This window comes from Uranotaenia lowii, chromosome 1 (genome assembly GCF_029784155.1).
Source record: "Uranotaenia lowii strain MFRU-FL chromosome 1, ASM2978415v1, whole genome shotgun sequence".
Lineage (NCBI taxonomy): Eukaryota > Metazoa > Arthropoda > Insecta > Diptera > Culicidae > Uranotaenia > Uranotaenia lowii.
In genome coordinates, this window is record NC_073691.1 from 124,863,269 (window position 1) to 124,887,087 (window position 23,819).

At 35.6% G+C, this 23,819-nt stretch overlaps 1 protein-coding gene across 1 annotated transcript; it reads left to right on the forward strand.

Annotated features, from left to right (window-relative positions):
• Positions 1–1,558: 1,558 nt before the first annotated feature.
• LOC129739813 (RPII140-upstream gene protein) lies at positions 1,559–23,575 on the forward strand. The gene is made up of 4 exons (XM_055731342.1): positions 1,559–1,879; positions 1,946–2,111; positions 2,172–2,260; positions 23,096–23,575. The coding sequence occupies exons 1-4, from the start codon at positions 1,671–1,673 to the stop codon at positions 23,532–23,534; spliced, it is 903 nt and encodes a 300-aa protein (XP_055587317.1). The 5' UTR covers positions 1,559–1,670; the 3' UTR covers positions 23,535–23,575.
• Positions 23,576–23,819: the final 244 nt, after the last annotated feature.

Consider the following 23,819-nt stretch of genomic DNA (forward strand, 5'->3'; position numbering starts at 1 on the left):
TATGAAATATTGGGATATTATGAATCGTTTGAGTAGAAAAATACACTATAGTTTACTGTTATTAAACATTTATTTTAAAAAACAAACATTAAAGAAAAAAAAGTACACCCACCATCAAGAGGACCGCCAGGCTGGGGCACTGTTGAATATAAAGATGTCGTCAATTCTGCTGATATTCTAATCTGTCAGCAGCAGTGGGGAACCAAAAGGAATTCCGTTCCGGACTGTCAGGGTCCGGATCCATACGTCATCCATATGTCATTACGTCACTGGTCGGGTCAGGATGGATTTTGCTTGCAAATGTCCCGAATTGTTCAGGCAAATTCCTCTCCTGGGTATCAAATTCCGGATCCCTGCCCCTTCAAAATCTGCCGTCGCTGTAATCGAGAAACAAATAATGATTTTCAATAACATCATTCGTTTGTTTTCAACTTAAAAACCTACCACTTTTACCAGAGAGCTTCGTCTTAGAATGAAGACACTCGGTTCCCGAAAAATGACTCGACTGACAAATGGCACAAACAACAGTTTCAGTCAATATTAAATCAAACAGATATAATTTTACACTGCTTGTGATATAAATTTCATTGGTCGCTTAATTTTTACATCATGGAATGTAAAATTATACCAAAACAATTTATTTTTATTCGCTTTTTGTGAAAAGACTAAAATTACATAAAAATGAGTGGAAAATTACATCTTTTTATGATTATACTTGTGAAAAAATAGATCACTCGTGTTTTAGATTTCGTATACTTTTAGAAATTTTTTGCTGTGCATAGGCCGATGACATAGTGAGTGCGATGCGATGCGAACCGGCGAATGCGATTCAATGCGGTGAACCACAATTGATGAAAATGTATGTGAATCGCTTAAACCTGACATACTCAACGCGGCGAAGCATATGTCAATTTGTTCCGCCGCACGAGTTCGCGTAGGCTGCGTCCGTAAATTTTCCGCCAATTCGCATCGCATCGCACTCACTATGTCATCGGCCATAGTGAGTGCGATGCGATGCGAATTGGCGGAAAATTTAACGGACGCAGCCTATGCGAACTCGAGCGGCGGAACAAATTGACATCTGCTTCGCCGCGTTGAGTATGTCAGGTTTAAGCGATTTACATACATTTTCATCAAATGTGGTTCACCGCATTGAATCGCATTCACCGCATCGCATCGCATCGTATTCACTATGTCATCGGCCTGAGGGTTGGTTCGTTTATCCTATGGTATTCGGGCTATTTTCGAGTTGAGAACAAACACTGTTTCCTACCACGTACCATGCCTATCTTAATAAAAAAAAAAAGATTAATTAATGACTGGTCAAATACAAAATGAATACAAGCGAGATTTCAGTCTAATCTGGCACTTACGGATCAAATCCGATGCATGAATATTGATTTTATCACTAAATTTTCAAAGTCTGTAAAATCTGGGCACTCTCAGCAAAAATCTGGGCAAAATCTGTGTCTGACCAATATCTGAACAAAGGGTCCAAAGTCTTGGTTTTACAGACAAATCTGGGCACCTGGCAACCCAGCTCATGCAAGACCGTTAGCACAATCTCTCGCAATCAAAACATTAGTTATTCAACATTTTACTGGTTCTGCTAGTTAGTTCAGTTTTGATAAAAATTTAAGTTTATAATATTCTCATAGTAAAAGTTAACTATGGTTGCAATATTCCGAAATAAGTTTGTACGAAATATATTTCAATTTGCCATCCCAAGAGCTTCGGTTGTATCAGCCGCTGGTGTCATACCTTTTCTATCTCCGGATGCAGATCAGGTTGATACAGAAACAATCCAGAAAAGGTTCGCCGACGCTCCTGGTGATCAACATTCCGGAAAGGATCGACTCTATATGATGTTCAGCGTTGAGTAAGTCAGTTCTAGTTGTTTTCTGTTATAAAATTATTTAACACTACTCTTATTGGATCACCTCAGTGAATTCGGTCGCATATCAAACGAAGTAAATTCAATCTATCAAGCCGGTTTTTTAGGCTTTCTGGTCGGAGCCTGTTATGGTGGATTTGTACACTCTCGGGTAGCATATATGAACTTCATGGAGCGAAACCAAGCCACAGCATTCCAGTCGAGCTTTGAAGCAAAGGTAAATATGGAGGCCACAGATTGGTACACAAAGTGATATTGAAAGTTTTACTCTTTTCAGAGAAAGCTTCAAGATCAAGTAACGCTGAATTTTGCTAAAGGCGCATTCAAATGGGGCTGGCGATTGGCATTATTTACTACAAGTTACATGTAAGTATTGCGTACCGTAAACTGGGGGTACATTGATCACTTTTTTTTTTATTCATTTTCGAATATCTTGGAAGGGGTTGCTTTTTTATCACACTTAAAATTTTAAAATACTTACTGAGGTAAGGAGTGTGAAGCATGATCATTGATAGCAGAATATTCAAACGACTATGGTTTGCACGTTAATATGTATGCACAGTCCACTTAACGGACTTATATAATTTAAGTAACTGTCCACTAATATTTGGGTTTTGGATATAAAATAAAAGAGGTATTGTTATGACTCCGTATTCGTCCACGGCTCAAGATCGAATGATCTGTATTTCAGTTCCAGTCTATCTGGATTTAAAAGAGAACTCATTTGGATGAACATACTATATACAATTGAATCGGTTTACACCGAAGGTTAAACTTATCGGGATACGACAATCCTTCCCTTTTTAGTTATTATTTCAATCTTATGTATAACAATTCAAAATCTTATTTTCGACAGCACAGTTGTGCTCAATTTCTCTACTTTTTTTTTACAAAATTCGAAAACACTTTAATGTTGATTTATTAGCACTTGCCAATAAGGACTTGCTGAATCAGCCACATCCTGAATCCTCTGAACCCTCTTGTTGGTTGTTCTAGACCTCGTCAATATAGGACTTCGTAGATGACCTGTCAAACATTTTTTTCGAGGCTGAACCGTATAATCCTGTTCCTCAGGGAAACCCAGAAACTCGTCCTCCGACGAACTTCTCCGGCGTTTGTTGTTTTGTACTGGAGGTGTCTCGTTGTGTTGGGCCTTCGAAGTGACCAAAACCTTCCACCGATACTGGCTTTGATGATCCATCTTCAATTGGTGGCGATGTGCAATTAGCACATGAGTTCCCAAAGAAATCTGGAAAATATTGGAAGAAAACTTTTTAATAAATCTTGCCTCCAACCATTTTGGTAAATCAGTTTTATTAGGATTTTTATAAAACAACTTATCCCCTGCCACTAAACAATCGAAACCATCAGGAATTTTTACTGTTTCATAATGCTCAATAATATTCGTAGGATTTTTATCTATATGCTGTTTGTATGACTTTCTGGGATTGAGTAAATCTAGCAATGTTTTAGGTTGAAATGTAAAAACCTTTTCTGATGGGAATAATCCTCCCTCTTTGAGACAACTGTTTCTATAGTTGAATAAAAATAAGTTAACTTTTTCGTCTAGATCCAGTAGTTTAAATTCATTATCCAATAAATATTTTTTTAAAACTTCTTTAACCACTCTCACCATTCTTTCTGCTTGACCATTACTGGCCGGATTGTATGGAGGACTTTTAAGAACCTTGATCCCTTGTTGCTCCATGAATTCAACAAATTCACGAGAACTGAAAGGCGGACCATTATCGGTAACTAAAACATCCGGCAATCCAAAACGTGCAAAAAAAGAAATGAACTTTTTTAAAACCAACTTTGCTGTTGTACCATATTTCATTTGCTCTACTTCTAACCACTTGGAATGACTGTCAATGATTAAAAGAAAAGTTTTTTGTTGAAAAAAGAAAAAATCAGCATGTATCCTACTAAAAGGCTTTGTTGTTGGTAACCACGAGTTGACTATCTTCGGCTTACTTTTAATTTCCATCACCGAACAAACTTTGCATGATTTCACAAAATCAGCAATGTCAACACTTATACCATACCAATATACTGATCGCCTTGCTAAATTTTTCATTTTTACAACACCCTTGTGGCTACTATGTAAAAGCCGCAAAATTGTTGATTTCAAATTGTGTGGAATTATCACCCTATCTTCCAGAAGTAAAACATCATCAATAAGTTCTAATTTTTCTTTTTGAGAATAAAAATCTTTGAAATCTGTTGGAACCTTTTTAGGCCAACCTTCAGACATAAATTTTACAACTTCTTTCAAAATTTTGTCGGATCTAGTTTCTTTCGAAATTACCGAAAAATTCAAAGGTAATTCGTTCGTAAAATTTAAGCTGTTAATTTTTCCATCATCCAAACTACTAGGTACATTTTGATTTAAAGGAAAACGGCTGCAAAAGTCAGCGTTACCCATTTTTGATGCTGGTCTGTATACTATCTCAAAGTTGTAGATGGAAAGTTCCATTATGTACCGCTGTAATCTAGTGACGTAGATAGAATGCTTTCCTTCTTTCCCAAAAATTCCTAGGAGAGGTTTATGATCCGTGTAGATAGTAAAAGGTTGTCCAAACAAAAATTTGTGAAACTTTTTTATAACACATACTAAGGCTAGCGCTTCCAGGTGTAAAATAGGATATTTCCTCTGGGCTGCGTTTAATGAAAATGATGTGAAGCATATGGGTTTTTCAATTCCATACACATCGTGCGCCATAACTCCGCCTAGCCCATAAGAAGACGCGTCAGTGACAACTATCAAAGGTTTCAAAGGATCGTAAAATTCAAGAATGTTTGCATTAATTAAACTGTTTTTGCTTTCCTGAAAAGCATCTTCACATTCTTCCGTCCACACAAAAGGTACATTTTTTTTAATAAGCCATATAAGTTTCTCAGTTTGCTAGCTAAGTTAGGTACGAATTTGTTATAATAATTTATAAGACCTAAAAAAGCTTTTAACTCTGTCACGTTTTGTGGTTTTTTTGCTTTTACTATTGTAGATATTTTTTCGGAAGATGGTGCTAATCCCTCGCTAGAAATTATATGACCCAGATACTGGAGTGAGTTAACAAAAAATTTGCATTTTTTGAAATTTATACAAATATTGGCATTGGTTAGTCTCTCAAGTACCAAATCCAATTTGTAACGACAATCTTCAAAATCAACTCCTGCAATTAGCAGATCATCAAGGTAACAACAAACATGTTTCAATCCTTTAAGGATCTCGTCCATTACTTTCTGAAATTCTGCGGCACTTGATGAACTCCCTTGCGGAAGGCGATTATAACTGTAGAGTCCGCGTTCTGTATTAATAACGACAAATTTCCTTGAGCGATTGGATAACCTTAGTTGCGTATAAGCTCCCGTTAAATCTAAAGAACAAAATACTTTGCACCCTGCTAATGTTGCAAAAATATCTTGTGCCAGTGGCAAAGGATAAGTGTTCGGTATTAAAATTTTGTTAAGCGACACTTTGCAGTCTATAACCATTCTTAAGTCACCATTTTTCTTAAGAACAGCTATAACTGGTGATGCCCACTCACTTGCTTTAATTGGTGTGATGATTCCTTGCTTCTCTAGTTCGTCCAGATGTTTATCAAATTTTTCTTTCAACTTATAAGGGACCTGATACGCTCTTTTAAATATTGGTTGTTCAGATTTAAAACACAAGTCAGCTTCATAGCCTAAAATTGGTTCTGTTAAATCCTTGCTAAATATTTTCGAATATTTCAATTTCAAATTACCTAACGTATTTTCACTCATCCGCTCTAATGTTAAATTTTTGATTGTAGTTGTTAAAAATTTATTTTTCCAATCAGGGAAAAACGTCTCCAACCAGTCACGTCCCATAAGTGGAACGAAATCCTTTTTGCTTTTTAAAATGTATAATATTTCCTTGCTTTCTGAATTGTTGACATTAGCTTCCACCTCTATCGAACCTACGACATCTAGGATAGCCCCATCAACAACCACTAATTTCTTATAACAAAAATCAATTGGAATAGCTTTAAACATTTTTTTATATAAGGTGTCGCTAATAACAGAGACAGCGGATCCGGTATCAATTTCCATTGGAAGGACTTTGCCTTCAATAAGAACGTCGATCAAAAAGGCTTCAGAAATGTTGTTAATAGTTGAAATTTTCATACATTCCATATCCGACTCGTCACTTGATTTGTGTAAACGTAGCCTTTCAAATTTATCTGCAGGAGAAATTTGGTTAACCTCTTTTTTTTCAACAAATTTAACAACATTCTTTTTTTGAAAAAAACAATCACGTCTCAGATGTCCTTTTCGACCACAGTTATTACATTTTGCAAAAGCATGATTGCTAAGACGAAAACCTTGATACCCTTTTTCGCGACTTGTACTGTTTTCACGACTCCTGCTTCTAGAGCGATACCTCGATGGATTGGTAGAGTAATTACGATTTTCAAATTTTTGTCTTCTGCCTAAACGATGTTTAATAGACAGTATCTCTTCTTGAGCACCGCTGTGCTCACCAATGATTTTTGCCCTCTCCCCAGCAAGCTCATTATTAATTATCATAGATGCTACTTCATTCAATTCTCTATCATCATTCATCAATAATTTATGCTGTAAAACCTTGTCGTTCAAACCAATAATTAGTCGATCACGGATAGCTTCATCCTTGAATTCTCTAAAATTGCATTTTTCCGCCAAGAGCTTGACGGCTAGAACAAAATTTTCCGCACCTTCATTAGGACCTTGAAACCGATTATAAAATTTATAACGATGCATCAAGGCTGGCTGAGTTTTGTCAAATCTAGCCTTGAGTTTCGTTACAATGTCGCTGTATTGTAGATTGCTAACTTCTTCGTTTGGGAATAATAATTTAATTTCATCATAAATTTCATCACCGCTGAGAGAGATGAACCATGACTTTTTAGAAGTATCATCAACCTTGTTCAATTCGCAAAGAATTTCAAACCGCTCAACGTAGTTAGCAAAAGGCCGTCCTACTCGGTAATGATCTATAGTACCGATCATACTAGGCACTGCCATTTTCAGCTAATATGATCTTGAACAAGAGCGATAAAAATGTTCAAAAATGTAATCAAAAAAGGTAAAGTGGTACTCACGGTTTTGTTTAAATACTACCTGGAGCCACGCTTCGGGAAAATCAAAGTTTTCAACTTTGTCAAACGTGCTGCTCGTGAACACTTGCCACAACTTGGCCTAAGTTGAACTCCAAACTCCTCGTCGACCTGCTTGACAATCCTGTTCTACTCACTGTTCACGACTCACTAGCCTCCGTAAACAGCTGTTAGCTTAACTCGTTCAAACGCTCTCAGTGGGAACCCAATCTCCACCTGAGGATAAACCGGACCGGAAACTCTCTTCTCCTAAAATGCAGCGCTCACACAAAGCTCACTGGTTGATCACTTGATTGCAACTCACGCTCTGTGCAATAAAGCTTTCGTGGAATACCACCACCTCAGAAGTTGTCTGCCGAATAATAGCCTGTGAAGAGAACGAAACAAAATGGTGTTAGAACCACGTTTACAACATGTGAAAATGCAATTTTTAGGATATGTTTAAAAATGCGCGCTTTTTTAGTCTTTTTTTTATAGATTTGTCAAATAATATAGATTCCAGTTGTTCTAGTCTTAGATTTTTTTATTTTTTTTTATGACCACAAACGAACTGCTTAAACCACAAATTCCTCTAAGTCCAAAACTCTCAAGAAACTCTAGTTTTACTTACGCTTCCCCACAAGAAATGTGTGTTTAATTTGTGGGTCTTCTTTTCCTCGTCGCCAGTTAATATGTATGCACAGTCCACTTAACGGACTTATATAATTTAAGTAACTGTCCACTAATATTTGGGTTTTGGATATAAAATAAAAGAGGTATTGTAATGACTCCGTATTCGTCCACGGCTCAAGATCGAATGATCTGTATTTCAGTTCCAGTCTATCTGGATTTAAAAGAGAACTCATTTGGATGAACATACTATATACAATTGAATCGGTTTACACCGAAGGTTAAACTTATCGGGATACGACACACGTATTTCAACATCGTATTTAAAACATCAATAATAGTAATTTTTTGTTTGGATTCAATTGAATTTTTTAACGTTTTCTTTCAAAAACAAATACCTATTGAAAGATGGACAATTTTGCTGTATTCATTTAGGGCAAAAATTATATAAGTACATTTCTCAACATTTTTTGGCCTCAAAAACAAATGAAATTTTACCATCATGCATTTCTCTAGGTGCTAGAACTGTTCCCATGTTCTTTTATTATTTTACAGGCTTTCTCATACAAAATGTCCATTTTTTTTAAATCCAAAAATTATCATATAATGACCATTAAAATAGCTATGAAACTAACTACAAGGGAAAAAAATAAATTTTCATATGAAACAACCCATTTGCTTCTGAAGTGACCATTATATTGTTATACAGACCCCGTTCGATTTTGGCAACACGCTCGTACATTTTGTGTTGCCAAAATCGAATGTTGCCAAAATCGAACGGTTTTTTTTCTCCACTTTGTTATCAGTTATTTTTACAAAATAACTAATTTTATTATCAAAAACGTTATTTTTAGTCAATTTCCGACCATTTCTAGTAATTTTTGATTTTTTTCATCATGTTTTTGATGCATTTTGCACTTATCTTGTTTTGTTTATAATGTTTGTTTTCATTTATCATATTTGCTGTTTTTTTCGTTCTTCATCATTTTTTAGTTGTTTTTAGTCATTTTCAGTGTTTTGTTTGAATTTGTTTTTTAACTTTTTGAATTTTTCAACTTTTTGCCATTTTTTAGTACTTAATATTTTTTTAAAAAAACTTTTGTTTTTATTGTTGCATTTTATCACCATTTCAGAACACAAAAACGTATTAGTGGTATTTGTCTGATTTAAATTGGTCCTGTTAAAACGAAAACTAAATTGTAATGTTGTTTCTAAAAACCGTTCGATTTTGGCACATGTGCCAAAATCGGATGTTGCCAAAATCGAATGTTGCCAAAATCGAATGTTGCCAAAAACGAACGGGGTCTGTACTTTTAACAGGTATATCTAAGCAGGGTTTTTCTTATTATAAATCAGAGTTGCAAGTTTTCAGATAATCATTTGAAATCGATACTCACCGTAATGAGTATCAATTCTGCAGCACAATGAATTTCGTTGTGACGCTCAGAGCTGTCGATGTCAAACGAAATTCGCTGAACATCACATCTAGAAAAAAAATCCAGAATCTCACTAGAGAATTCTTCAGCTATATTCCCCAATTTTTTCTGACGACAATTTAATTAGTAAAGAAACTATGGAATATTTTAATGTATCATATTATGTGATAAGCTTTTCATACTAGCGGCACGCCAAGTTGAACGACTCTAAACGCTTCGATATAAAAAAATACGAAAGCGCTTCAATGATTGGAGTTTATAATTGTGGTATTTCCAGAGTTTCTATTGACAGTAAAACACGTCTTTGTAATATGATGTATAATTGAAACAAATTGAGCACCACTGGCTCTTAGTGTGTGCTGCACGGCTAACTAAATCCCAAAACACAAACACTCAAAACCCAAAACTTGTAGCATTATCACAATTTACTTACACAAAAATTTCACTAATAGGACATATTCAAAACCTAGGCTAGCTTACATTATTTTATCCTACTTACGGGCCCGTATTTCCTACATTAGTGTACAAATTGACAAACAAGACGAACAACATCCATATCACAGTTGATTCGGCACAGGAATATCACAGAATTTCTGGCAACCCTGCCTGGTTGCACTGCTCCACGGGCACGCACCACTGCCCGGAGCACCTCCGCTGTCTGCTTCCGGCTTGGCCAAAAGAATGAGCTGGGCTCAATAGTGCGTTGAGCTCCCGAACAACGGCCCTGAAGAAAACAAACATTTTTTCTCTTTTTCTCAAAGTTTTCCTTCACTATTTTATAACTCACCCTGTTGGGGCCGTCATTGATAAACCGGTTACTAGAAGCACCAACCTGGTTTGCCGTGTTCATCGTCGGGGCTGGATGTTGTAGATTTATGTATAGAGCTAACCGTTGCCTGGGAGTTAAAGAGAATGGATGTTTATCCGATCCGTTTTTATCCGAATTGTTTTTGCTCACCTCCTGCCGATGCGGGGCGACCCGGTTCTTTATATGTCACGGCTTCGGGGTGCAACGGATTACTCCACCAACAGAAACGGTGAACTGTTTCGCTGTGCTATGTTGTTTTGCTTTTTCTTTGTTTACGTTTTCACATGTGTTTTCGTTTGACAGGTTACACTCTTAATTCTAAACAGTTAATTTTGGCTCGAATTAATACAATTACTGCACGCTCATTACTTAATAATCACAAATACTTAATTATAACGCTACATAATCCAAGAATGTATTTTTACTAAAAGGCCTACTATAAACTATTACAAATGATGACCATGCTGACTTAGTGATCACAAGTAATCACCATATCTCGATTAGTTTAAGCAAAGTTTGAGGTTTGTTGAACTTTCATGACATAATCCTGGAATCTAGAAGGCTTGCGACGTTCGCGATTAGTGGACAACCTTCCCCTGACTTCAGCAACGGTTGGTGATATCAGGATCTGGTTCATTTGCTGATACTCCGTCGTTATCGGTGCATCTATTGGCGTGGCTTCATCGAGATCTTCAATTTCAAAACTGGAGTCCTGTTCTAACGGTATTCGCTTCAAATGGGCTACATTTCGTTCGAATGATCTCCCTGAACCATCCTCCACAACCGCTCTTGGACCCACTCTTTCTGTAACGGTAAACTGTGTTTTCCCAAACTTAGTTGATAATTTATTTGATGGAACTAGATTTTCCATTAAAACTTTATCTCCCTGTTGAATTTTTGATGCCTCAGCTCCACGACGAATGTCTTCTGTTTCTTTACCCTTATGCTTCCTCATCCGGTCTTGATCACGATAGTCAGTTGATGTTGGTGCAGTTTCCAAATCTTCGATAGTTGGCAATTTCGAACGATTTGTTCTTCCATAACACAACTCAGTAAGTGTTTTCCCTGTAGTCGAATGTGGAGTTGTATAGTACATCATAACTGCCGCTATTCGCAAGACTGTCTCATATGCATTTTCGTCATTTTCAGTTTATCTAAAAAATCATTCAAATACAGTTAGTTCTTTAATTTAGACTAAAAACTTTCATAATTTTGTTCTCAACATATATGAAAAAAATACCAAGTCAAGTCTGTCCTATATGAAATATACCCGCAAAGCTGTCCCATATGTTTATTTATACAGAATGCTTCGAAATTGCTCCTCTAATTGACGTTAATTTAACAAATATTCATACAATGTGTGCGACAAAATGAGCATTCATTAAAATTGCGAATGTTAGACAAGATAAAACAGTACAGTAAAGTTAAAAATAACAATCTCCATAATTTTTACAAGCTAAGTTTAGCCTAATGGGTAAATTCCAACAAACTGTTTTTTTTTTAAATTTCGCATGAAGCTAATTGAAATATTCTTTGTAAAACATGGAAAATGGTCGACTACAAAGCCATATTTTTTAGGTTTTTGTCATGCTGATACTTGCTGCTTAGACTTTCATAAAATCTATGAACAAAAATACGCGTACCTGGTAGCACATGCTTAAGTCATATTGAATTGATTTTTCTCATCAAATATTTGCAGCCAAGATACTTTGCTGTTTCTGATTCAGCATTAATTTAATTTGAAGGTATTTATAGTCTTTCTAAAAAGATAATCGACCGAAAAACTTTCCGAAAATATGAAGGTACAGGTTGTTTTATTCATGGAACAATGTTATTCATTTTATTTTAGACCCACTTAATTCATACGATAAACTTTCTTTATCTTTGACTATCTAAACATGTCATAAACATCATTTCAAACTTATTTTTATCAGTAAACAACCAGTAAAGTGAATAATACAGCGCAGATAGAGAGAATCAAATGATCAACTGACAAAAGAAAAGCCAAATATGGGACAGCTTTGCGGGTATATTTAATCCGCATGCGAAATATACTCGCAAGGCTGTTCCATCTTTATTTTCTCCTCCGCATCAACAACTTCCAAATCAAAAACACATTGGACGGAATTCTACAACAATTATCTTAATATCTGTGAAGAAAGAAGTAGAAAAGGTAAAGTTTCAACCGAGAAATTCACGAAAGTTTATAAAAACCTTTAAAGCCGTTTTTCTCGGTTCGTTGTTTTTGCATATGGGACAGACTTGCCGGCAGCGGCAGATAAGATAATCTTTAAGATCTTTTTTCCAATCTCCACCGAAGGCATGGCTTATTTGAAGTCTCTTCAATAAAGATCGATTTTGCCTTTCAACATGACCATTTTCTTGAGGCCAATATGGTGCTTTGTGATTAAGCGTTATTCCATGTACTTTACAAAATTTTTCAAATTCTTTCCCTACAAATTGTTTAGCATTATCAAGAGTTATCGTTCTTGGATATCCAAGTCTTGTGAAAATTTGATTCAACTTATCCACCGTGTCACGTGCTGTAATGCGATTCATGTTTATTTACATAGTATTCCGTCTTACGACATAACTTGACGAACATAATTCCTACAATTTACTCGGTCCATGGCAACCGTTCTCCAATTTCTCGGGCACCCCACGTTCGCCAGATCACGCTCCACTTGGTCTAACCACCTCGCTCGTTGCGCCCCCGCTCGTCTTGTTCCTACCGGATTCGTAGCGAACACCTGTTTTGCAGGACAGTCGTCCGGCATTCTCGCAACATGTCCCGCCCAGCGTATCCGGCCAGCTTTCCCCACCTTCTGGATACTGGGTTCGTCGTAGAGTCGCGCGAGCTCGTGGTTCATCCTTCGCCTCCACACTCCGTTCTCCTGTACGCCTCCAAAGATGGTTCTTAACACTCGTCGCTCGAATACTCCGAGTGTACGCAGGTCCTCCTCGAGCAATATCCATGTCTCGTGCCCGTAGAGAACAACCGGTCTAATAAGCGTCATATACAGGTTACACTTCGTGCGAGGGCTAAGTCTTCTCGACCGCAGTTGCTTGTGGAGTCCATAGTAGGCACGACTTCCGCTGATAATTCGCCTCCGGATCTCACGGCTGGTGTCATTGTCTGCGGTCACCAGTGAGCCGAGATAGACAAAGTCTTCGACTATCTCCAGCTCGTCGCCGTCGATCGTGACCTTGTTATTGCTGGACAAGCGGGTTCGGTCGGTCTCGGATCCGCAGGCCAGCATGTACTTCGTCTTGGACGTATTAATCATCAACCCAATCCTTCCTGCGATTCATGATTTCTACTTCTTTGTATCGACTGAAATACTCTATCACAACCAGTAAATATTCTCCCGATGGAAGAGGTCCCATGAAATCAATTGCTATATCAATCCAAGGTTTCAAAGGTAACTCTCGTCGTGCCATCGTAATAGGCTTACTGGGAAGTCCAGTTAGTCTACATCCTTCACAATCAAGAACATAATATTTCCTAAGGGGCCGTCCATAAATGATGTCACGCGTTAGGGGGGGAGGGGGGGTTTTGATTTTTGTGACAATTTGTGACATGGGGGGGAGGGGGGTCAGCTTGAGCGTGACATCACTTATCATTACAAAAAAACGCAGCAAAACAATAACAAATAATTTTATCCTAAATTCAATAAAACTATACCTGCACCATTCATTTAATGAATAAAAATACTCACGAAATCACTTTGGTAAATTTTATTAGCATAAGAAAGTTCACAAGAACACTTTCACTGCAACACTCAGGAAAGTCCTTCCCACTTAAATTGTGGCAAAACGTGAACAGGATTGCTTGGCTATTGTAACCTGTTGAGAAGATTTGGATTGCGAATGGGTTGAAGAAGAGGAACTACATTTGGATGGTTGGATAAAGATTTGGTCATTGATATGGAAAGTCATCAACATAATCCTTGGACTCTTGATTGAAATGTGTTTTAAGCAATGATTGAAGGCTTGTTAAAAGTTGTTAATCTTTTTTTCAATTCTTTGAATAAAACTGATGAATTAACAAAAAGCAACATTTTTAATCAAATGTCTATGAGTTGAAAATTTTCATCCAGGGGGGGGGGGGGGGGGTTAGGAAAACGTGACGTAATACAAAAGGGGGGCTACGGAATTTGTGACAATATGTGACGGAGGGGGGAGGGGGGGTAAATTTTTTTCCATATTTTGCGTGACATCATTAATGGACAGCCCCTAATATCCTTATCCATCATAGACCACCAAGCCCTCTCTCGCAATCGCTTCTTCATCACAGATTCGCCTGGATGACCTTCATGTCCCAGTTCTAACATTCGATACCATAAAATTTTCGGAACGACCAGTTTGTTGCAACGCACAACAATATCGCTAAGAATTCCTAGTTCATTTGCAAATGGTTCGCAATGTTTAACTAAAGAATTGGACCATATTCCTGTACGCAAACAATCTTTAACAGTTTTTAACTCCAGATCGGAAAGTGTTGCTTCTTCTAGTTCTTGAATATCAATAGCAACGGACTCTTTGACAGCGAGCACCAAAAATTTATAACTTATCTTGTTCGAAATCTCCAGAAGGTTCTTGCTCAACTAACCGTGAAAGAGAATCTGCTATGTTTCCTGAACCTTTCCGGTACTACACAACGAAACAGAAAGACTGCAATCGTAGAACCCATCGTTCAATTCGTGCACATGGTGTCGATGTAATAGCAAAAATAATTTCCAGAGGCTTGTGATCAGTTTCAAGTTCAAATTCACGACCAATCAAATAAATTGCAAATTTCTCAACCGCCCAGACTAAATCCAATGCTTGTTTTTCCGTCTGACAATAACGACTTTCCTTTTTAGATAAACATTTGCTTGCATAGCGAATGACTCGAGGTTCATTATCGGTGTGATCAATAAACTGAATTAAAACAGCTCCTAGAGCAACTGGAGACGCATCGGCGACTACTCTGGTTCGGAGAATGTTATCAAAAAATGATAGAGTTTGGACATTTGAAATAGCTTGTTTCAAATTTTGAAAACTTTCCTCATGCTTCGCTTCCCATTTGAATCTAATGTTTTTGCAAATAAGTTCTCGTAAAGATGCTGTTAAGTTGCTAAATTCGGAATAAATTTGCCAATATACGTTACAAGTCCAAGAAAACTTCGAACTTCTTCTGAAGTTCTAGGTTTGCTAAATTTTTGCAAACAGCCTATTTTGTTCTCCATCGGTCCTCCTCCGACTTTTTAAAACAGCTAATATTTGTGACAAACTTCGGTCGTGTTCTTCTTGAGTTTCACCATAAACGAAAATATCATCAATATAATTAATAACATTTTCACAACCAATCAATATTTGTTCGAGCGTCTTCTGAAACATTTCAGGTGCACATGATATTCCAAACATTAAACGCTTATAGCGAAATAATCCTTTATGGCTTATAAATGTTGTAATTTATCGGGAGGATTCTTCTAATTCAATCTGAGAATCAATCAATAACAAACAAAAATTATATTTCACACAATTTTAAATACATATCAGAAATACAAAGATCTTTCAATATTTCAGTGAACAAAATTACCTCCTGATGAAAAGCGTCTTTTATGTCTAGACGACTAAAAAAATTAGCAGACTTCAGGCGTGGCAAAAAATCTTCAAAAGTTGACATCATGTAATGTTCTCTAAAGCCAAGTCCACACTAGGCAACATGAACTGCGATTTTTGTTATGAGACGAGCTTTGTTGTCTGTTGTTGTTGTTGGAAACCTGAGACGGTCTCAGTGTCTCCCGAAGAAAATGGGAGACGCTGAGACCGTCTCGAGACGAACCGTCTCCTAGTGTGGACTAGGCTTAAGAATAGCTTGATTGGCGCGTCTCATGTCAACACATAAACGTAAATCACCATTATCCTTGAGAATGGTAACTAACGGAGATACCCATGTAGCTCCACCTTCAACTGGTTCTATGATGTCGTTGGCCAACAATTGAGCAATCTTTTCTTCAATCCTAGACAGCGAAGCAACAGGTGGTCTACGAACACGTTGTGCTACAGGGTTTACGTTAGAATTCACAGGTATGCGTAATAGAACATTTTTCATTTTTGGAAATGGACGTGTTTCAAATGAAACAACAGAGTTAACTGATTGGGGTAATCCAATTGTCAACAGACCAAGTAATTTGGCAGTCTCTTTGCCAAGTAGAGGCTGTGCTCCATCAACAACGACAAAGAACGTAGCGACTTGCTCCGGTTGTGGGAATCCATCAACAGATATAACTGCTTAAAACACTGTTGATATTTGTAGAGGTTTTGATGATGTACCATAACCACGAAGAGTGGTGTTAGGTAGACGCTCAGGCTGACGAACTTTAACTCCTTGTTGCTTCATGTATTTCAAACTTTGCTAGTAAAATATTTCTCAACCGGGTTGCATTTTTCTCTCCTGCAGCTGCTACAATAACTTCGAAATTACGTCGCCATTTATGCCATTCTGTCCGAATTTGTGTTGTTGAGATGATTGAATATATTCCAAGCTTCCATTTGAAGGCTGAAATACTATAAGTAACGAACAGGTGATGTCATGGTAACGCATTTAAAATTTATCGTAGTGAAAAAAAATTGAGGAACGAAAATTTAAATAATTTTCAGTATTCAAGCTCGAAGCCAATCATTTTTCTGGCTCGAAGCCAACGGTATTTCAAGCTCGAAGCCAACCGTTTTTTTTTTCAAGCTCGAAGCCAATCATTTTTCCGGCCGAAGCCAACGGTATTTCAAGCTCGAAACCAACCGTTTTTCAAGCTCGAAGCCAAAATAAATTTAATTTTTTTTTAGTCACTGGAATGATTGTTTTATAAGATTGATTAACCCTCATCCGCATTAGATTTCATTACCCTAATCAGCACTAGGAGTGGCAATTTGACACTCCAAGCTAAAATCGTCATTACTCTTTTTATATCAAACCGATTACAATGAAACTTATATCACTAAAAACCTTGTAATGTCAGTAAAATATGTTCAGAACATTATATTTAGCTAAAGCTTCTAGTTTTCTCGTTATTCAGCATGAAAGAAAAAAAATCCGAAAAAACATGCCTCAGGAAAACTGCTGTAGTTCATATATTACACGTCCAAAAAAATATTTGCCTTATGCATATGAAAGCTGAAGTTAATGTCTACATCATGAAGCCAAGAAATATTTTTTTAATTTTTTTTTAATGAAATGGTCACAAAAAAAATCAAAAAAGTGGTCCGAAAAACCTACTTTTCATTAGATTGCTAGTAAAAACTGTTTGAGCGGTGGTAGAGCTTTTGAAAAAATATCATTGCAAATTTTATTCTAATTCTGACATTTTGTTGTCTTTAGATTTTTGATGGAACAAAAATTGAATTTACTGGAATTTTTCAAAGTTGATTACTTTGCGCGTTTTTTTTCACAAGTTGAAATTTCATCTGTTTTTGTGGTCCACCGTCAGGTTGTACCCGGATTTTCAGTGCTTTTACTATGCTTGGATCAATAAAAAGTATATTCATTGGAAAGCAAATTTAATCTACATTCTAGTGAGGTGCAACAATTCACGCTGTGAGATTTCACAAAAATATGAAAATTATAAACGTAAAATTATTCCTGAATTTCTAGAACCACAAGCAGCGCGTCCAGCAAAACGTGTTTGTTTGCAAATTTGAATTCATTCAGGGTACATTAGCATTTTTTCCAATTTGATAAAATAATAATGTTTTCAAAAAAAAATTCTGCTGAGTTAATTTATCATACAACTTTATCCTTGACAAAAATATGAAAATCATCATTATGTGCTCATAAATATTCTTCCGATTTCTTTTAATTTGCGTTTGCCGACTTTCATTTAGTTATCGATTTTGAATTTGAAAACGCTCAAGAAAAATGAGGAAAATTTTATTTTAAATAAGAATAAACTCCAATATTTCATTTCTGACGATGATATTTTACTTATTCCTTTGAAAAACACATTGAATGTTACATTTCTGGAAAAAAGTCCCCAATATGAATGATTGAGGGATAAATGCAAAACAGAAACACGTAAATTACATATTTAAACAAGTCTTCGCCGTATCAACTATTTCTGGTTTATTGGCTGGTATTTTATGATATCTTACGGACTACCGTAGGCAAAAATTGCGAAAATAATTCAATTCGGAAAGGCTTCGCGGGCCGCACATTGGGCTCTCGAGGGCCGCGAATTGCTCATCTCTGATCTAGATTGCTAAGTTTTTTTTGTTAGATATAAAATTATTACCTACTAAAGGCTAATCAACTCACACCAGATGAAAACATGCAATTTTGTTGGCCGCAACCTAACAACCTCAGGACAAATTTTAAAAGTTTGTCACAGCATATTTTTGAGCATCTTTTCATTTTAATACAGAAAACTTTTAAACAATGTTTTTAATTGTCTAAATCGGAAGGCAAAATGCTTAAGATTTAGCTCAATGGTTTTGAGTTATAATTCTAACTATTTAACCATATAATTATTAATGTTATTCTGAATTCAGAATCTCATTTCTGTTTTCTAAATTTTCCCAACCTTATTTCTAAAATATTAAAATTCAAAAATGTATACTTACACGCAGAAAATAGAAATTAGTTTCAAAGGAAAGTGCCGCAAAAACAAAGGATTTTTTCCTTTGATTTTGGGACAAATAAAAATTCCTTTGATTCAAATGCATTTTCTTTTGTTTCAAAGAAATGCTTTCCTTTGAATCAAAACTTTTTCTTTGTTCCAAATAACATAATGCTTTTGATTCAAAAGCCTTTTCGTTTAATTTTATGAAATTTTCGTTTATTCCAACGTTATTTGGGTTTCAATTTTAAAGCATTTGTTCTTCAATTCTATGTTTTGTTTCTAAAAATTCTAGTACTACATATTAATTTTCGTCCAATTGGAAATAAAAAGAAATAATTTATGGTTTAAAAACATTTATTTATTTGTAAGTTCATGTTCACACAATCGATTTTTCCAAAGTTTTGAACCGGCACATCTGTAAATAAAGAGGAGAACAAAATGTACACATATATGTAACAATAAAATGAATTAAAATTATTTATTGCATGAATGGAAAGTACTTACTGAACGATGTTTGTTGGCGGACAGTTCCTTTCGAACAATTCATGAAGGGTTTTGACGCCAGATGGATCTTTGGACCGGATCGGAAGCGATTAGTTGGATGAATGGTTGCCCTGAAAAAGTTTGTTAGGTTGACGGTTTATTTGAAATTAAATTGATTTTGATAGACCTACCTAGGAGTCCACTATCGTTTGGCCTCTAGTTGTTATGAATTTCCTACGCCGGATCTTGTGATTCCGGTGCTGTCTGACTGTTGCGCGACATGAGATGAAATGGTCTGACTGGTTGTCGGAAAAACTTCTCGCCCGATCCGTTCACTAAACAGAAGCTAATGAAGATGTGTCGACTGTTTGACGAAAAAATACTTTGATTCAAAAGAAAATTCATCTAAATCAATGAATTTTTACATTGATTCAGAGTCGAAAAAAAATTTCTTGAATTTAATTTAAATCTTTTGATTCAAAAATTTGGAACATTGGTTTAATGAAATAAAATTTCAGTTCAATTTAAAATTTACTTGAATTAAGGAAAATGGATTTTGTTTCAATGTACATGAGGTCTTTGAATCAAAGATGTATTTTTTTATCTCAACGGCACTACTTTTCGCTGCGTGTAAGTACGAAAATTGAATTAAAGTTATGATTGAAAGTTACACAAGAGAAAGTCATTTATGTTTCCTATGTTTTAATACTTAATTGATTTTGGAAGATTTTGGGTTCCTAAATTCAAATCAATCAATTTCAAAAAGAAATTTTAATATTTTCTTTTAAAACCCAAAAATAAACCTACATGAATACGTACAACAGATTTTCTGTTGTCTGTTGTCTTTCATTAAATCAATCTTGCTTAGATATTTTAGTTTCAGAAACACAACGCTTTAAAAAATTAAATAAATCTAAATAATAAATCTGGCATCATTCAAACAAGTTTTTGAGAACTTGATATTTAGGATTTTAACTTATTTCCCAACCTTGCCGGAGTCTACAAAACGTTTTGACTGGTGCCTCAAGAAATATGAAAGATTTATTTTGCTCATAAAATTTAGTTCAAAATTTCCATTTTTTGTTGAATTGGAACAAAAATGACAAAACGGAAACTTTTATCACTTTTTTTCCAAAGTCAAAATTACTCGCGGTCCTCGAGAAAGTCGATAACTAAATTGAAACAGTTTTTTTTATATCTTTGTCATGTAGTTTTACCAGCGCATAAATTTATTGAATGCATTTTTTAACCTTTTTTCAGTATTTATATCTATAATAAGAGCTTATATCACTCTTAGATTGCTTGAAATTTTCTGCCATGTGTTATCGATAAAAATTTTAAATCTTATTTTTAAATCCTTAGCACATTTAGGACTAACTATGAAAAGTTTCGTCTAAGAATCATCACGCCTGATTTTTTCCTGTATTTATGAACTAAAACTGGTTTCAATAAGTGCGCTGGCTTAAAAAAAAATTACTGCATATCGTATAAGAAATGAATTTGTTTTAAAATTCTAAAGTGTTCTCTTACTTTATTCAGTTAAAAAGTTTTGAAATAAAAAAACTGACTGTGCAAACCTAATTGAATCTGAAATAAGAATTTTCTATATGATTCTCAATCTTTTTCTTTTTATGTGATAATCTTAAATACCACCCAACTTTATAGATATCAAACTTAAGGAGAAGAGATTTTATACTGATTTTATTATCAAAATTTGTGTACTCTGTTTGGAGGGCTATCATTCGCCGTTAAAACAATAAAGTTATGCTGTTGAGAAAAAGAGACTATTAAAGCTCCTACTAACCTATAATAAATGATGGTTATAGTCTTCACAAAAGCTTACTTGTAGAAGTTAATGGTCTGGATAAATTATATGTGCTGTTGCAAGCATTTGCGGTATACTGCAGTTCGAAAGATAAAAGTTTAAAAAGATTTAGCTCAGTCAGCCCGTGAAAGCCGTTTCATCAACAATTGATTTAGATTTTCTAAAAAATCTGTATAAATCTGTATTAATGTTCAAAAATCTGTATAAAAATCTGTATCTATATCTTATCTGTATTGACGTTGGAAAATCTGTATAATACAGAAAAATCTGTACATATGACACTGCTGCGTGAGTGACGAAAAATAAGTCGCGACATCGCTAGTACAAGCTACTAGTGTAAGTACCGCGCGAAATTAGTTAAGCTCCGATTTCAACTTGTGACCCCTCTAGCGAAAGGGTTGGACTTGTAGGTGACGAAAAATAATGCCGCGAGTTCGCTAGTACAAGCTACTAGTGTTAGTACCGGTAGAAATTAGTTTAGCTCCGATTTCAACTTTCAACCCCTCTAGCGAAAGGGTTAACAAAATTAGATAAGCTCCGATTTCAACTTCCCACACCAATTGCAGTTATTTTTGGCTTTGTTCGTATTAAATTTTATATTTTTTAAATCAAAAATGTTTCCAAAGAAAAAGCATGAGGGTGCTGCAGGGTGAAAAATACTGAAACAAATTCTACTAGCTGAAATCATAAAAATTCATTATTAGATGGATGAAAGTTTTGAAGTTATGCTTTCATTAATTACAAATTTCAAAGAATGCTATGTTTGATAAAAAAAAATTGAAATTTTGTAGCATCTTATTCAAGTTTTTAAACAATAAAAAAACGCACGGGCTCACAGCCACACAGGCTCTCTAGAATGATTATTTTACTCAATTGTCGGCCGGGTGGGTGCTGCAGTTTCTGCTTGAGCGTTTTAAAAAATACACCCCCTGTCACCAATATCACCTACAAGCCAATCCCTTTCACTTGACAGGTTGAACGTTGAAATCGAAGCAAAACTAATTTCTCGCGGTACTAGCACTTCCTGAATAGAATTGCACCGTGAAAAAACCATGAATTCCTTTATCACAGACCATAAATGGTAATAATGGTAATTCTGGTGAAATGTTTTTTGAGAAATGTTAAATTCTGGTGAAAAAAAACTGGGGAATGGTTTATTCTGCCAAATTTTTTTGGGTGAATGGGATACAACGGAAATGGAATTCCGGTAAATAGTAGAGTCCGGTAAATAGTACTTCCGGTAAATGGAATTCCGGTAAACAGTATACAACCGCAAGAAAAACATCAGTTTTTGAAACTCAATTTATCGCTTAGTAGCTATCAATATTTTTTCAAAAAATATTTAAAACACTAGAAGAAGACCTAAAAGTTGATTCTACTTACTTTTTAAAAGATCTCTGAAGTAACAAGCCTTAGTAAAATAAATTTAAAATTCATCGAAAATGTACACCTTTTTGTGTACCTCTTTTCCTAACTACAAAACGTCAAACATTTACCTGGCATCGCGGATTGACCAGAAAGAAAATCAAACGGATCAAAGTAAGCTTTATTTGTTCGTCGCTGCACGTGTGCTCTACCCTTTTTCTTTATTATGTTTTGCACCATACCTACATTTTGCGTACGCTATGATATTTTCGGCATATAAAATAAAAATTTTAGCGGATTCGATTAATGTCTACACGGGATGAATCATCCAAGCGGATATGTTATGATGTTGGCGCTTTTACATGTTGTACAGTGTTACGGCTAGTCCACACTAGGAGGCAGCTGGTCTCGAATTGTCCCACCATCCCCCCCCCTCCCCCCCCCCCTCTCCCAATGGCTTAAATGTCTCTGAATTTATTCGGGAGATACTGATATTGTCTCAAGTTTCCACCAACAACAAACAAAGTTCGTCTTACAACAAAACTCGCAAAAAATAACAAGAATAACAATGGAAAATAATCACAATAATTTGGTTTTAATTTTTATTTTGTTTTTATCACACGTCAGTTAGTTTAGTTTCCAAAAATATGTAAACATAGTTTGCTTTTGTTCACCATACAACTTCTTAAACGACAATTAAGTCGCGAATGCCATAAAGATGGTAAAACGACTATAATCGAAACAAAAAAAAAAAAAAAAAAAAAAAAAAAAAAAAAAAAAAAAAAAAAAAAAAAAAATTAAACGACAATACCATTGGAGTTCTAGAACAAATCTCATGTATGTAATGTATTTGTTATGTTGTAAATAAATAAATAAATCAATTACTCAACCAAGTAGGCGTACAACACATATTAGAGTGAATAAAGGATTTAATTTTCTTCATTTTGTATAGCGGAATCCAAACGGTGATATCAGTTTACCGTGGTAAATCATCCATTTACGAATACTTGACTGCTGGCGGAGTAACAGGGGCGCTTTATAAATTCAACATGGGTCTTAAAGGTATGGCAAGCGGCGGGCTGGTAGGAATCACATTTGGCGGAATTGCCGGTGCGTTGTCACTGTCGATCCTTAAGGCCACTGGAACTACTATGGAGGAGATTCGATTTTGGCAGTACAAATGGCGGGCAAGTAGAGATGAAGCTATCACTGAAGGCATTCGCAAACATACCAAAGGAGAAGAGGATCCACTTCTGACCTTTCACAATCAAAAGTTTGGTGAGTCTAATATCAACATAGAGAAAATTTCACTTGGCGCTAGCTCACATGCTAACTCAACTACGAATGTAGCTGTAGAAGTTAAACTTATCCAAGATGAAGGGAAAAAATGAAAATACTGCTATTGATATACTTTCAGGAATCTTGCGTTGGTAGTGTTTTTATTCAGGCCGAAATCATGTTTTGATCACAAAGGGATTTGCTATTTTTTCTGTTCCAGTTTTTTACGAGCCTCCAATTTTTCATGTCTCAGTCGCAGCTGACGAAGCCATGACGAACCACTCATGTCATCCGCAGTCTTACGACGATCTGTCCAGAAGAAAAGCAAAAAAAAAACATAGCTTTTTATTAATTATCATAGTGGTCTTTATATCCTTTAAAGTTTTTTAAGTATGTTG